This window comes from Miniopterus schreibersii (genome assembly GCF_964146895.1).
Source record: "Miniopterus schreibersii genome assembly, chromosome: 5".
In the NCBI taxonomy this organism is placed as follows: domain Eukaryota; kingdom Metazoa; phylum Chordata; class Mammalia; order Chiroptera; family Miniopteridae; genus Miniopterus; species Miniopterus schreibersii.
Genome location: NC_138106.1, coordinates 8,042,722 through 8,057,729, shown reverse-complemented (window position 1 = coordinate 8,057,729; position 15,008 = coordinate 8,042,722). Strand labels below are relative to the sequence as shown.

The 15,008-nt window shown below is 47.2% G+C and overlaps 1 protein-coding gene across 1 annotated transcript in view; it reads left to right on the top strand.

Moving 5' to 3' along the window:
* Positions 1-15,008, top strand: part of DOP1B (DOP1 leucine zipper like protein B) — a 72,767-nt gene that overhangs the window by 40,673 nt on the left and 17,086 nt on the right. The window contains exons 16-24 of the mRNA XM_081137908.1: positions 59-211; positions 903-1,003; positions 1,640-1,830; positions 4,051-5,680; positions 6,568-6,679; positions 7,476-7,664; positions 8,719-8,841; positions 10,408-10,539; positions 14,100-14,155. Coding sequence (XP_080994034.1) covers positions 59-211; positions 903-1,003; positions 1,640-1,830; positions 4,051-5,680; positions 6,568-6,679; positions 7,476-7,664; positions 8,719-8,841; positions 10,408-10,539; positions 14,100-14,155 — 2,687 coding nt within the window. The remainder of the gene's footprint in view (positions 1-58; positions 212-902; positions 1,004-1,639; positions 1,831-4,050; positions 5,681-6,567; positions 6,680-7,475; positions 7,665-8,718; positions 8,842-10,407; positions 10,540-14,099; positions 14,156-15,008) is intronic.

The window sequence follows — 15,008 nt, the reverse complement described above, 5'->3', positions numbered from 1 at the left end:
GGCAAGGAGGAAGTGGGCAGGTGCTGCCTGTGTTCACATGGTGTCTCCTTTGTCCCAGAGGGTGGCTCGTGTGCTGTGGAATCAGCTGAATAAGGAAACCCAAGAGCATCACGTCACCTGTGTGGAGCTGTTCTACCGGCTTCACTGCCTGGCCCCGACGGCCAGCATCTGTGAGGACATCATCTGCCATGCCCTCCTGGACCCTGACAAGGCGAGTCTCCACAGCTTAACCTCCATCCTGCAAGGGTCCCCACTGCTGGCCAGCCTGTCACTCCACGTGCCCAGAGCAGACTTCATATATCCAGCTGAGGTCATTCTGGGCCTGGTGGACATCCTGGTTAATGAGTAGAAGTGTTAGAGATGCCAGGACTGAAAGGCCTCCAGCAACACAAACCATCCCCTGTGGAGTCCCAGAAACATGATTTGTGTCCACCATAGGGCTCACCAGGGAAATCTGCCCAAACTCATGGGGTGGTTGACGCCCTGTAGGTACCTGCGGGGCTTCTGGAGATGCTGGTGCAGTAGGCAGTAGTAGAGAATGTGTTCGCCCTTTAAGTCCTTTGCAGTCCAGTAGTGTCCTTGTGCTCTAAGCCATGTGGCCTGTCACTTCCAAGGGAAGGGCATGAGGCCCCATACTCTTGTGCATTTCCCTGCAACCACAGGGCTACCTTGAGCAGGGGCGAGCGCCAAATCGGGACTGTGCGCTTTATTGACAGCACATCATGTTACAGTGAGCAAGGGGAGAGGCCGCAGGTCGGACTCCAGGCACAGAGACAGTCCTGTCTCTGCTGCACTGCCATCCTGCCTGAGCTCTCGTTTTTTTTAAACTGGGTTTCATGTGGCTAAAAACACTGTCCTGTTAGGAAACCAGATTCCTCACACCTGTTTATTTCCTAATCAAGGGAACCAGATTGGAGGCTCTGTTTAGATTTTCTGTCCTCTGGCACCTGACCCGAGAGATCCAAGGCAGTAGAGTGACATCTCATAATCGTTCCTTCGATAGGTGAGATCGTCTTCCTTATCATTGACCCTTAATGCAAAAGGACACTTGGCAGAGGTTCCCGGCCAGCATGTTGGGCTGGGGAGAGGGAGATGTGCAGCACGGACAACATGACATGTTCTTGATGCACAGCAGACAGTCTCGTGATCCCCTAATTGGATTTAGGCCAGACCCTGGTGAAGAAATACACGGTGGGTGGGGGGAGGGAGGGAATGTAGGGAAATGGAGATGGTCTAGATCTTGATCGGAGTGGTGGCCACACTGGGTGAATATACTTGTAAAATCATCAACCATAGCCTTAAGATGTGAATTTATTGCAGGTACATTATCATCCACATTGTTTTGTAAAAATCCCCTCCCTTGTTTCCAAAACTCTAGGTGTGGGCCAGGCACACGGCCTTATGTGGCAGCTCACTGTGAGGCCTGGGCCCCACCCCACAGTCCGATTTAATCAGTTTGGGCTGAGGTCTGGGGATCAGGATTTTAAAAGCTCCCCCACTGAGTCTAGTATGAAACCAGGGTTTAAATCCCATTGTTCTTATCTGCTTGGGTCTACAAGCTCAGCATGGGCGAAGCTCCCTGTGGGTGTCCTGTCACACGGGTGCTGCACACTGACTATGGAGCACTTCCCACCCACAGGTCCCTGTTTGTTGTGCTGGACAGCCTGACCTGCACAGACGGTGCCATTGGCGCGGCAGCCCAGGGCTGGCTGGTGCGGGCACTGTCCCTTGGTGACGTGGCACGCATCCTTGAGCCCGTGCTCCTGCTCCTGCTCCAACCCAAAACCCAGAGAACCTCCATTCAGTGCCTCAAGCAGGAGAACTCAGCGGGTGAGCTCACAGTGCTGGGCAGCCGGGCCAGCTCTGTATCCCCAGGGTGCCCGGCCTGGGAGGGAGGAAAGGGCTATGGACCCTGCTGCTTCCTGTCGTGACAGTTAAGGCACTTAGACCCACATTTTTTTAATTTTTTTTTTTTTGCCAGATTTAAATGGTGTGAAGGTACTTTGTAAACTTGTGGGGACTTTTGAAATTTAAGGATCAGATGAACCGTCATTTAGAAATGCTAGGTAGTGGGTTTGTTTTCACTAAAAAAATTCAGATTTTTAAAAATAGAATACAAATATTTTAGTAATCCATGTGCCATAAAAAATAGCTGATTCTTGATTCTTTTGCTAGAGCAGTTCAAGCGCATGTAAGATAGGTGAGAATAACAGGCCATCCATCCAAAGCCAATGCCTTCACTAGAAAGGGAGGCTTTCAGTCTGAGGTCTGGCTTGAAGTTAACTCTGGGTTGGCTAGGCCAGCACTTCTTCCCAGGTTTCTTCTCCAACCTGGGGACGAGATAGTTTAGGGTGCATTCAAATATGAATGAACAAGAATGTCAAAATTTGCATAGTTTTTTAAATCTGCTCTCTAAGGTTTTTTCCAACTAGAAAATTCTGTTAACATAATCAGAAATGCAGAAAAAATAAGCCTTTGGGTTCAGAGAACTTTCAGAGGCAACTTTAACACAAATGAAAGAATATAGGAAGGAAAGACTAAAATAAACCCGATGAGTTCATAAACAAGGGTTAATGTCTGCCACACTTCATGGGCAACACCACTTCCCCAACAGCTGCACTCTATGACTGCCTGCCCATGTTTTCCCAGCCGTGGCTTTACAGGCCTTGAGTTAGCTTGTTTAGCTCACTGGGCTGTAAATATTCCGTTTGTCTCAGTGTTATCTTAAGAGATAGCACCTAACTAAGCAAAGATCTCCAAGAGGGTTTCCTCTCTGTACAAGGTTCCTTGCCCAAAACTGTAACTTACAGTCCCCCTCAGGAAGAACAGCTGGCTGCCTTCTCCAAGAGGCGGCACTCCATTAGCCCGTATCATCAGAACGTCAAATTCAAAGACTTACGTATAAATTAGGCACCTCCTTAAAAGTTTGACTCATTTGTGGCAGGTAAATTTTCTCATATTCCTTTGTGTGTTTTAAGAAGAACGTTTTTAACTCCACAGTTTATTGGGTTTTAAAGTCCCACAGCCCTTCCTGCTGCTTCATCTGCCACCCTCCCGAAAGGAGAAAGCGTCATTTATCTGTGGTGTTCTTCCCCTGGAGGCAGCGGGACGCTGCTGCTCATCCCCTGCCCTCCCCTGCAGCCTGGCTGGAGGCTGTGCTTAAACATTCCCGTGTGCACCAGCAGCTCACCCTTTCCAGGTCCCCTTCCTCCCTCCCTCCCGCTCTTGCCTCGTGTTCACAGGACAGATGGGTTGGACGCTGCATATTGAAAATGGTGGGCAGGACCAAAGACTTCTGGCTTTCACTCCCTTTTCAAAATACCTGAATATTTTCAAACGTGTATTTATTTCCTGATTACAGAAGGACTAAGGTGTTTATTTTAAAAATTGGGATAGTAAGTGAAAACATAGGTGAGAGTCCCTTGTAGCCCCTCCTGATAGAGCTAGTTTTGTCAATGGTTCGGCAGGTGTGCTTCCAGATCTCCTCACGGCTGCATGTTATAGGCGCTCTTCCCTAAAGGGGCTCATTTGATGCAACTTGATTTTTTTTCTGGCACTTCATATATCCTGCTCATTGCTCCATATCAGTGTACATAGATGGATCTTTTAAAGCCCGAACAGGAGTCCATTGCCTGAGTGTGTGGTGATTTTTTTTTCCTGCCTCTTATTGTGGATATTTTATTTGCTTTCCAGTTTGTCTGTATACAAGGCATTTCAGTGAACACTCCTAGAGCTTTAAAACCTTCTGCTGACATTTCTGTAGGATACATTTCTTGAAAGGAAGCTCCTGGGACAAAATACGCACTTAAAAATTGCCCTTCCCCAAAAGTTGTGATATTGATATTTTCTGTGACCGTGTAAAAGACCTGTCCACTTTGCTTTTTTACCTCTTGTCCATCATGTGATCTAGACTCTGGCGTTATAGTTCCATGGGGGAATTTTATTAATAGTGATCTTTCTGTCTGGCTTTGAGACAAAGATCACTCTAGAACGAATATATCATAGCTCACCCTTCTGTTCTGAAGTCGTTTGTCATTTCATAATTTTCAGAGGACTCGCATCGTTGGTTTAACAGGAAGAAAACCTCTTTCAAAGAGGCGTGTGGAGTGCCCGAGCCTCAGGAGGGCAGCTCGGAGGAAAGCATGCCCCTGAACCAGTTCACCACCGTGGACCGGGAGGCCATCTGGGCCGAGGTGGAGAAGGAACCAGAGAAGTGCTCGCTGGGAAGCCCGCTGAGTGAGGATGACCTTCCCTACTACGCGGACCTTCTGGACAGGCCGGCCCGAGGCGCTCCCGACAGCAGCGAGCACACGGAGTCTGCAGACACGAGCCCTGCCCACATGGACAGTGAGGACACGTCCTCCTTGTCCTCCCCTTCCCGCGACCCGCAGGAGCTGAGCACGGAGGAGGGCTGCTGCGCACCCATCCCCACGGGCGGCAGGGCCCACCCCAGGCGCTCGGCCTTCCTGGCGGCCTGCCAGGCGGAAAGCTTCAAGCCCAGTGCCAAGTTAAGCTTGACACGCGTGGACTCGGACAGGACCCAGGCTTCGGAGTCGTTGTCCAGTGACGAGGAGGCCGATGTGGAGCTCCAGGCCCTCACCACGTCCAGGCTGCTGAAGCAGCAGCGGGAAAGGCAGGAGATGATCGAGGCCTTGTTCAAGCACATCCTGCTCTACCTGCAGCCTTATGACTCCCGGCGCGTCCTCTACGCCTTCTCAGTGTTAGAGGCCGTGCTCAAAACCAACCCCAAGGAGTTCATTGAGGCCATGTCCAGGACCAGCATGGACACCAGCTCCACTGCGCACCTTAACCTCATCTCCAACCTCCTGGCACGTCACCAGGAGGCCCTCGTTGGCCAGAGCTTCTATGGAAAACTCCAGACCCAGTCCCCCAACGTATGCCCCCACTCTCTGCTGATCGAGCTCCTCACCTACCTGTGCCTGAGTTTCCTGCGCAGCTATTACCCTTGTTACTTAAACATCTCCCACCGAGACCTGCTTGGCAACCGGGATGTCCAGGTCAAAAGTGTGGAGGTTTTGATTAGAATAATGACGCAGCTTGTCTCGGTGGCCAAGTCCGCCGAAGGGAAGAATGTGGAGTTCATCTGCAGCCTGCTGCAGAGGTGCAAAGTGCAGGAGTTTGTCCTGCTGTCCCTGTCAGCGTCCATGTACACGAGCCAGAAGCGCTTCGGCCTGGCCACCGCAGAGCGAGGCCGGGCCATGCCGGAAGACAATCTCTTTGAGGAGAATCTCATCAACTTGGGCCAGGATCAGATCTGGAGTGAGCACCCCCTGCAGATCGAGTTGCTGAAGCTCCTGCAGGTGCTGATAGTCTTGGAGCATCATCTGGGCCAGGTCCTCGAGGAGGCTGAAAACCAGCCAGTCTTGTCCCGGGAGTGGCGGAGGGCCCTGGATTTCCAGCAGGCCATCAATGCCATGCAGTATGTACAGCCCCACCCCCTCACCTCCCAGGGGCTGCTGGTGTCCGCAGTGGTGAGAGGTCTGCAGCCAGCCTACGGCTACGGCATGCACCCAGCCTGGGTGAGCTTAGTCACGCATTCCTTGCCGTACTTTGGAAAATCCCTGGGCTGGACAGTGACACCCTTTGTTGTCCAGATTTGCAAAAACTTGGACGAGCTGGTCAAACAGTACGAAAGCGAATCTGTGAAACTCTCTGTCAGGTATGCTGCTCCTTCGGTGCGTTATTATTGCTTCAGTGACAGTTTGTGTAACTAATGGCTGATTTACGTAGAGCCAGCTGGAGGATGTTGTAACCGAATCAGAAGCCTGCTTAGCGTTGTCAGGAGGGGTGGCGAGGAACCAGATGTCCAGATCCTCTATTTCTTTTTTGTCCTCTCCTGGGGACATGCTTGGGGGGGGAACATCAGTGGGAGAGAGAAACATCAATCGGGTTGCCTTCTGTAGGTGCCTTGACTGGGAATCGAAGCAGCAACCTTTTGGTGCACAGGATGACGCTCAGCCAGCTGAGCCACCCAGCCCAGCCACACCCTCTATTTTTTTTTTAATATATCTTTATTGATTTCAGAGAGAGGAAGGGAGAGGGAGAGAGAGAGAAACATCAGTGAAGAGCGAGTCATTGATGGGCTGCCTCCTGCACGCCACCAACTGAGGATCGAGCCCGCAACCCGGGCATGTGCCCTGACCCGGAATCAAACTCCTATTGCCTGGATCCTAGGTCAATACTCAGCCACTGAGCCACACCCGGCTGGGCCACGTCCTCTATTTTTAATTCCACTCAGCTACCCAGGCTGGCGCAGTGTTGCAGGACAAGTCAGTCACTGTCTGTTATTTTTGCAAAATAAATAAAAATGGAATCACCTTCACAGAAATTCTAAAACATCTAAATACATTTTCCAAAGTGACTGCATGACTATAAAGTAGCACAAAGGATGCCTACCAATATTGTAACAGTATTTCATTATGAGAGCCCCAGTTTATTAAAGATAGTGATGTCTCTCTGGTTTCTATGCTTGTATGTAGAATTAAAAGTCTTTATAGCCTCATTCTTAAAAATCCTCAAAACCACCTTCTCGTTTCTTCACCAAAGCAACACCTCCAAGAGGGAAAATGTTTCTCCGGATTATCCACTCACTCTTTTGGAAGGTCTGACAACCATTAGTCATTTTTGTCTTTTGGAACAACCCAACCAAAATAAAAAGGTAAATTTTTTTTTTTCTGAGTTGGAGGCAATTTTCATAATATTGTTTTGTCGTTGTTGGGTTATTATGACTGTTTCCAATAAGAAATGTTTGTATGTAAGTAATGCAAATGTGTATGCAAATCTATGCATGTAAATGATACAAGCATTATGCAAATGTGCAAATGTTTGTACGTAATGCTAGTGTCGTTTTGTTCTTCTGGCCACTCCTTCAGCTCTAGCCCATTGTTTCATCAGTAAGCGCTTGGGATAAAATGTAAAGCCACTTGCTTGATTTGAGGCTTATATTCATTTTTTCCCCATATGTTTTTTGTTTTTGTTTTTTTATTGTTGTTAATTCTCACCCGAGGATATTTTTCCCATTGATTTCTCAGAGAGAGTGAAAGGGAAGAGAGAGAGAGAAACATTGATGTAAGAGAGACATATCGATTGGTTGCCTCCTGCACATGCCCCAACCTGGGCCAGGGATTGAACCTGCAACCAGGTATGTGCCCTTGACAGGAAATCAAATCTGAAACCCTTCGGTGCTCAGGCCAATGCTCTAACCACTGGCCAGGGCTTTCTACATTTTTTTTTACTCTTGTGGTGTTTGTGAAATCTGTGTTGGGAGACATTTGAGCTGCTAGTTGCCCTACCCTATCTGGCATTGAATTTGAGAATGCAGTTAAGGCTTCGGTTGAATAATGGAAAGAGTCTATAATGTGGCCTCTCAGACTCACAGACGTTCCCCTTTGAAAGAAGGCCCTGGTTCAGATGCACAGGGAAGCCAGGTTTCACGTGTTCATTTTCATTTTCAGACCTCTGCTATAAGTGATCCCACCAGTCTGAAAAATGCCAAGAATGCCATTCTGGAGGAGCTGCCTCGAATCATTAACACCATGGCCCTTCTCTGGAATGTTCTCAGAAAGGAGGAGACACAAAAGAGACCCGTGGATCTCCTTGGAGCCACGAAGGGATTCTCTTCTGTTTACTTTAAAACCACCAAGGTGAGAGATCTTCCTCTGCCTTTTTATTGTTTCCTTTGTCTTGTGTTGTCCCAATAAAAATAAAGACATACGGGAACACATACATAAGTAATCAAGCATAATGTGCTCCATCACACTCAAGTTTGTTATGAGTAATTTTTCTGTTCATGGCACAGAAGGCTTTGTAAGTGGATTTCAGCCTGTTTTATTTCCCCTTTGCTTTTTTTTAAAAACTAAAAATAAAGTCTCTGGGGGTTTGAGGTGGGGTACCTAAAGTCATCAGCTGTTTCAAGCTCATCTACTAAGACAGCTCACCTCTCTGTTCTGCTGGTAGTGGTGCCTTGGAAACATGGGCATGTCACGGTGGGATGCTGGGGTGTTTTTGAGGTTTTTTTGTATTGTTTTTGTTTTCTTGGGGTGTTTTTTTTTTAATTAAACCAGAAACGCACAACTCAGAACATGTCCAGTTCACTCTTCCTTAAGTTTAAGTCTCTGACTCGGAAGCATCCAGGCAGATGACTGTCTGTTCTGCCATGTGTGGTAGTCGTGTCTCATGTCACCTGAGTGCCCCTGCTGCCAGGGTGGTTCAGAGCACTGGGAGCCAGACTACCTAGGCTCAGCGGCTCCCTGGGACCTCGGGCAAGTTCATTAACCTCCCTGTGCTGTGGTTTCTTCACTTAGAATTACAATGCCAGGCCATGTCCAGAAATATACTCATTCTCACCTACAAGATAGGTGCTATTATCATTCCCAGTTATAGGTGAGGACACTGGGGCGTAGAGAGAGTGTGCATATCTGATAAACGGTGACAATAGGATTAGACTCGCAGTTTGATTTAGATACTGTGGTGCGTAGGCCTCCAGAATATTCTGTCCACCCTGTCTGCCCACAGTGCATCTCCAGCCACTGTACATCCAGGTCCCTCAGGAGGAGCTCCGATTCCTCCTGTCCCCACAGTGCTGGGAATGCTGACCAGCACAGCCCTGCTGACTGGCAGTGGTGGTCAAGTGTTAGGTACACATCAGAACCCTGACACCACTCTGCCATAACTGGGTTTTCTTTCCCCATTTTTCAGACTATACGACAAAAAATTTTAGACTTCTTGAATCCCTTGACAGCCAATCTCGGAGTCCAGTTGATCGCTGCTGTTGCTGCAGTGTGGAGCAGAAAGAAAGTTAAACGGCACAGTAAGATGAAGGTGAGCTAAAGAAGTAGTCACTAAACTCACCCTGACAAAAATACCAAAAAAGTGTGTTATCAAAGGTGACATCGGAGGCTGGCATGGGAAAATACTAGAACAGTTTCACCGTTTTAAATGCAAGAAATAATGCGGCCGAGTCTCTGTACAGCCAGATGCATGTGCTGGGCGGGTGGGGAGAGAGCCCATCCCAACTTGTTTTCTGGTCTCTCTAGAGCGAGAGCATAGTACTTCTGTTTAACCGCTTAAATTTTAATATCTAACAGCATGTATACAATAACGTCTATAACATACACATTTCAGAGAATAAAAAGTACCATGAACCCCCCACCTAGCTTAAGGAATGGTCCATTATTCTACCTGTGAAGACCTGGGTGGGCCCTTCCCTGATTGTGGTACCATATTATAGGTGTTTTTTTTACCATTAAAAAAATTTTTTTAAATTGATTTAGAGAGGAAAAAACACATCAATTTGTCGTTCCACTTATTTATACATTCATCGGTTGATTCTTGTATGTGCTCTGACCAGGGAGGGATTGAACCCACAACCTTGACCTATTTGGACAGTGCTTTAACCACCTGAGCTACTCAGCCAGGGCTAAACCATTTTTTTAAAGACTTTATTATATTTTTAAGACAGTTTTAGGTTCACAACAAAATGAGAGGAAGATACAGAAAGTTCCCATATATGCCCCTCACATACACAGCCTCCCCACTGTCAACATTCCCCAGTAATACTTTATTATCACCCCAAGTCCATAGTTAATGTTAAGCTTTTTTAATTTATAAAAATAATATTTGTTCATGATGGTAAGGAAAATTTAAAGCGTCACATTCCTGTGCCCAAACTAGAGTTTGCATTTCATCCATTCTTTATCCACTAGTCCATCACAAGATCCTCCAGGGGCTTGGTTTACCTATTTCTGCAAAACCACATCCCTCTTCCTTTGCTCCCTCTCTTGACCATCCAGGTTCCTACCTTGTACCTCCCTCAAGGGTCCTCACCCCCCCCCCATCTCAGTGCCCAGCATGGGCTTCTGTTCCCTGGAGAGGCGTGAGTGGCTGGTGGCCCAGGCCCAGGCCCACTGCTCTGCACCTGTGTGGTTCTTCCTGGTGATAAACCTGGCATTTCCAAGTGCACATGACCGTGTTATGCAGACTTCTATCATGAAAGTGCACCTCCCACACCAGGGCTTCCTGCCAAGGCCAGCAAGTGTGAACCTGATTTACAGTTTTCTTCCTGCCCTCAGATCTTGGGGGCCATGTCTTGATGCCAGCCTGCTTCCTTCAAGTTGTATGTATCTGTTTCTAAAATGCTTTCTCAGCTTTAACATATCAGTCTTACTCCCCTATAATCGAATGCACCTTTTGGTCTTAATTTGCATCAGGTACTGATTACATTGTGATTAAATGCTTAACTCAATCTTTATTCCCACCAATAGAGTCCTTTACCCAGTTTTCATTGAAATATTTAAAAGATTAAGACAAATCTCTTTCTCCAAGGGCAACTCTTAGAGAATACTTTCCATGCATCATTCTTTTGTTTTCTGTTTTTTCTTTTGTCAGATTGTCCCTGTGGCAAGTGCATCCCAGCTCACCCTCGTTGACCTGGTTTGTGCTCTAAGCACCCTGCAGACAGACACGGTGCTGCACCTGGTGAAGGAGGTGGTGAAAAGGCCGCAGATCCGAGGGGACCAGGTCAGGAGCCTGGGGAACCTCCAGGTGGACACGGGCCATTCTCATTACTTAATGTCTTATAAATTGTTTGGGAGGGAAACAGGTCACAAGAGCACCTGGGAATTTGTGGTGTAAATGGAGGTGCTCTTACTGGGCTTTTGGAAGGTGGTGTGTGATGTGCCTTGTAGGCTTAGGTGTGCCTTTGTGAAGGTGGGAACACTTGAGGTCAGGGACCATCTTTCGTCCTTGGCTCCCTGCTGCCGGGTGCACTGCCCAGTCCTGGGTTCCAATCAGGTACCTACTGTGCGAAATGACACCTTTATGAAGAGAAAGTGGCGCTTGCTTCAAGGAACTTGCAGCCTAAAACACGTCAAAGATAAAGCCAGACACACTAGTTAAAGGTGATAAAGACCAATTTTATTCAGTAACCACGGTGGAAGGGGAGAGAGCTGAGCTCAATTCTGATATGTGCAGAGGTAACCTGGTTGGTGATATTTTGTTTTTTGTAATCCTAACCTGAGGACATGTTGATTTTTTTTTAAAGGGGGTGGGGAGAGGAACACTGATGGTCACTGAGAGAGAAACATTGATTGGTTGCCTCAAACCCACAACCTAGGCATGTGTCCTGACCGAGAATTGAACCGGTGACCTTTTGGTATACAGGACAATGCTCCAACCAACTGAGCCACACCGGCCAGGGGTTAACCTGGTATTTTAAACAGAGTGGGGGTATAGGGAGGGGGAATGAACAGGGACTCCAGCAAAGTCAGGAAAGTGGAAAGGGGTATTGGTCAGTATGATTAGGCCCCCTGAGTTTGCTTATGCACTTACTGCTTATGGAAGGCAGGCTCCAACACTGTCATGGAGACTGGGAGACAGGGGCCTGTCTTTCTTGATGTTTTAAAGGGAGGCTCCCAGGTCATTGAGAAAGACATTCCTGAGTTGTAGGAGATTCATATACATCTCAAAGGAACAGGAAGGATTTACAGCTTACACTTCTCTGAATAAATGCTCTAAGGAAGGGAGGTTGCAGCCTCTCAAGTGTTGGCTGAATGGATGGCAAGTTGTTTTGGCAGCCTCGAGCTTTCTCAGGCAGGCATTTATGGGGGCTGCGGACATGCCCTTGAGCTTCAGGAAACTGAGCTGGTGTTAGTCAAGTCTCTTAGTGTCGGGGTAGACAAAACTGTGCTGAAAGTTTCAGTCTTTCCAGGCCAAGGTCAAGGCCTAATTGAGAAAAGGGCTCAGAGGAGCCGGAGCAGAGTTCGCTGTTTTATTCTTCAGTATTTAATTAGATAGAAACCAGAGATTTATTTCAACCTTGAAATAACTGCCTTCTATCAAGTGATTTAAAATTATACAGTTAGAAAAAAATGTAAAAAAAATTCCCTAAATGAAAATTAGTGGAATGGACAAAGTGATTATTAAAATATTTTACTCAGATATTTGTACACCAGTGTTCTTAACAGCATTAGTCACAATAGCAAAAGATAGAAGGAGCCCAAGTGTCCATCAACAGATGAAGGGATAAACAAAATGTGGTACATAAATACAATGGGATGTCATTCAGCTTTAAAAAGGAAGGCGATTCTGACATCTGCTACAATGTGGATGAACCTTAAAAACATTATGCCAGTGAAAGAAGCCAGTCACAAAAGGACAGATATTATATGATCCAATTTATGAGGTTCCCAGAGTGGTCAGATTCATAGAGACAGAGAGTAGAGTGGTGATCACCAGGGGCTGGGGCAGGAGGTGTTAGTGTTTAATGGGGACACAGTTTTAGTTTGGGAGGATGGGAGTTCCAGAGATGGATGGTGGTGATGGTTGCCCCAAAATGTGAATGTACTGAGTACCACTGAACTGTGCACTTAAAAATATGGTTAGGATGGTAAATTTTATGTATATTTACTACAATAAACATTTTCATAAGAAGAAAGGAATATTGCCTGTAGACATTAAGGTCCTCACACTCGGCATGGTGAGCAAAAGCTGAACCTTGGAATCAGAAATATGTTCAGCCATTTCCTACCCCATAGTGAGAAAACTGACGAAGAATATTTCAGTAGTTTTATAGCCCTGCCAGCCTTGGAGTAGAACTCTCCATTTGGGCTTCTCTGCAAGGGCCTCTTGCCCGTGCCCAGGGGAGCCCTCTACAGAAACGTCTGCACTGGACAGCCTGGCCCTGCCTGGGCTCTCACCCATCAGCGATGTGTGGGCCTGATCCCCTGCATTCCACATGTTCCCTGAAAGTCCACCTTGGGCATCAGTGAAACCGTGCCTGCCCTCCGCCAGCCTGTATTCTAGTTGGGAGGCCAGGTTATGGAACCCACTAAGGGCTTAAGGAGTCAACATAAAATGGACATGGCAACTTCCACGGGTTGGTCTGTCAGAGGTCAGCCCCATGTCTCCCATGAGTGTCTCGTAGTCTTGTTACCTTTCACTGTCATACATAAATACAAAAGTAACTTGACCCTGGAGAAGCAGAGCAGGGATGGAGAGTCTGTCGGATCCTGCGTGGATTCGCATGGTGACTCTGAGCAAGTCTCAGGGGTCAGGCGGTTGACCCTCCACGCTGGCGGCTGTCCTATGAACAGCATTGCAGGGTGAGCGGTCCCTGGCAGGCTCTGTGACAGCCTTTGTACTGACAGAGCAGGCGGTTGTAGGTTTTTTCCCTTCACATTATTTGAATTTCTACAAATATCTGCAACTTATACCTCCAGGCTTAAAAAAAGACTCGATCTTAACTGTCTGGCTAGTTTTTGGCTGTTCAAATAACAAAATTACATTTTGTGGTTAGTTCAGTTAATTAGCTCAACTTCTATAATTTCTACAAATGCTGTTTACAAGCATAGAGGAAACCAGTGTCTGAGTAATTCCAGCCACTTAAGATTTGGGAAAGTTGCCTGGGCTAGGTTTCAGGGAATTCCTTGAGCTAAGAATTAGGAGTTTTCATTGTCTCTTGTCTGTAGCTAGTCACAGGTATTCAGAAGGGTCAGCACTGGCCCTCAGCTCTTTGTTTGGGGAGGTTCAGCTATAATGCCAAATTTCCCATGAGTACTTGTTAACAGCCTGAGTGGACAGTAGGTCAGTGTAAAGAGAATCTCTGGAAGTCTGGTACAAGGGGCACTAAGATTAGGGACCTCATAGGATACAGTTATTTTTGTTACACGTGGTGGATACTTTTACGTCGCTTATTAAATTGTAAAGACTCTGGCTAAAAACCTTTGCTTTCAACCCTGGCCATTTTGGCTCAGTGGTTAGAGTGTTGGTCTGCAGACTGCAGGGTCTCGGGTTTGATTCCCGGTCAAGGGTACATACCTTGGTTGCAGGCTTGATCCCCAGCCCCGGTCGGGGTGCATTCAGGAGGCAACCAATAGATGTGTCTCTCTTACATTGATGTTTCTCTATCTCTCCCTCTCTCCCTTCTACTCGCTCTAAAAAAATCAATAGAAAAAATATCCTTGGGTGAAGATTAACAGAAAAACCACACCTCTGCTTTTTTAGGATGCAGAATCTGCTTCACTCTTACTTGAATTCACTTCCCAGTAACTTGGAGTAATGGGTTTTGCTTTAATTTTCAGAAGTCGCCACTCGTGGACATCCCTGTGCTGCAGTTTTGCTATGTTTTCATCCAAAGGTAATGCAACCCTCCAAAACCACTTCTCAATTACAGGTGCTACTGCAGAGATTGCAAATAAGAGCCCTGATTCTCGTCTCAGTTCAGTGAATATCTGAGTGGTGTCCTAATTCCTCCTGAGGCAGGGGAATGCCCTGAAGGTCTTCCTTTTCCTTCTCCAGGGATCTCATCTGACGTTTTAAAATCCATGTGCTGTGTGCTGAACACTATGTCAGCAAAGCTTTATGTGAGGCCTGGTAAACGTTCCAAGAAACAGTTTAAATTAAATTGATACCAAAGAAAAGTATTCAAGACCCCTTTCAGAAAAAGGAGAAATGATTATGTTTGGGGCTTTTCCATGTGTTCTGCTGGGTGGCCTCTGCATGGATTTACGGAGCTTAACCTCCACCGTCAGCAGCCTTAGCTACAGAGGGCCTTGGAGCGGATTCCCTACACACTTCTCCAGGGATGGAAGGCTCATGATCACTGACGTGGTGACAGTAGTGAGCATCTGTTATGCGGCCTTAGTGACACCTGAGCTTTCACAGCAGCTGCAGGTTCGATTTTGTCATCCTCCCTTTGCAGAGGAGGCACTGCTGAGTTTGCTCAGGAGTAAGTTGAGGACCAGGCTTGAACCTGGGGCCCTCTGGCTGTGGCCATGCTGTGCAGCCTCGCTTTGTGGCAGCAACCCCAGTCCTGCTCACTCAGTCCCTGTGACAGTCCCTTCACCTGAGGAAGCTGAAGATCACCTTCCCAGAGGTGACTCCCGACCTGTCGCTTTGCCACCTTTGGATGGGTGACTCTGTGTCACCAACATTGTTGGAAAAGCCATATTTAGATCAAAACAGCCCCAAATGATCACAGATGATCCTCT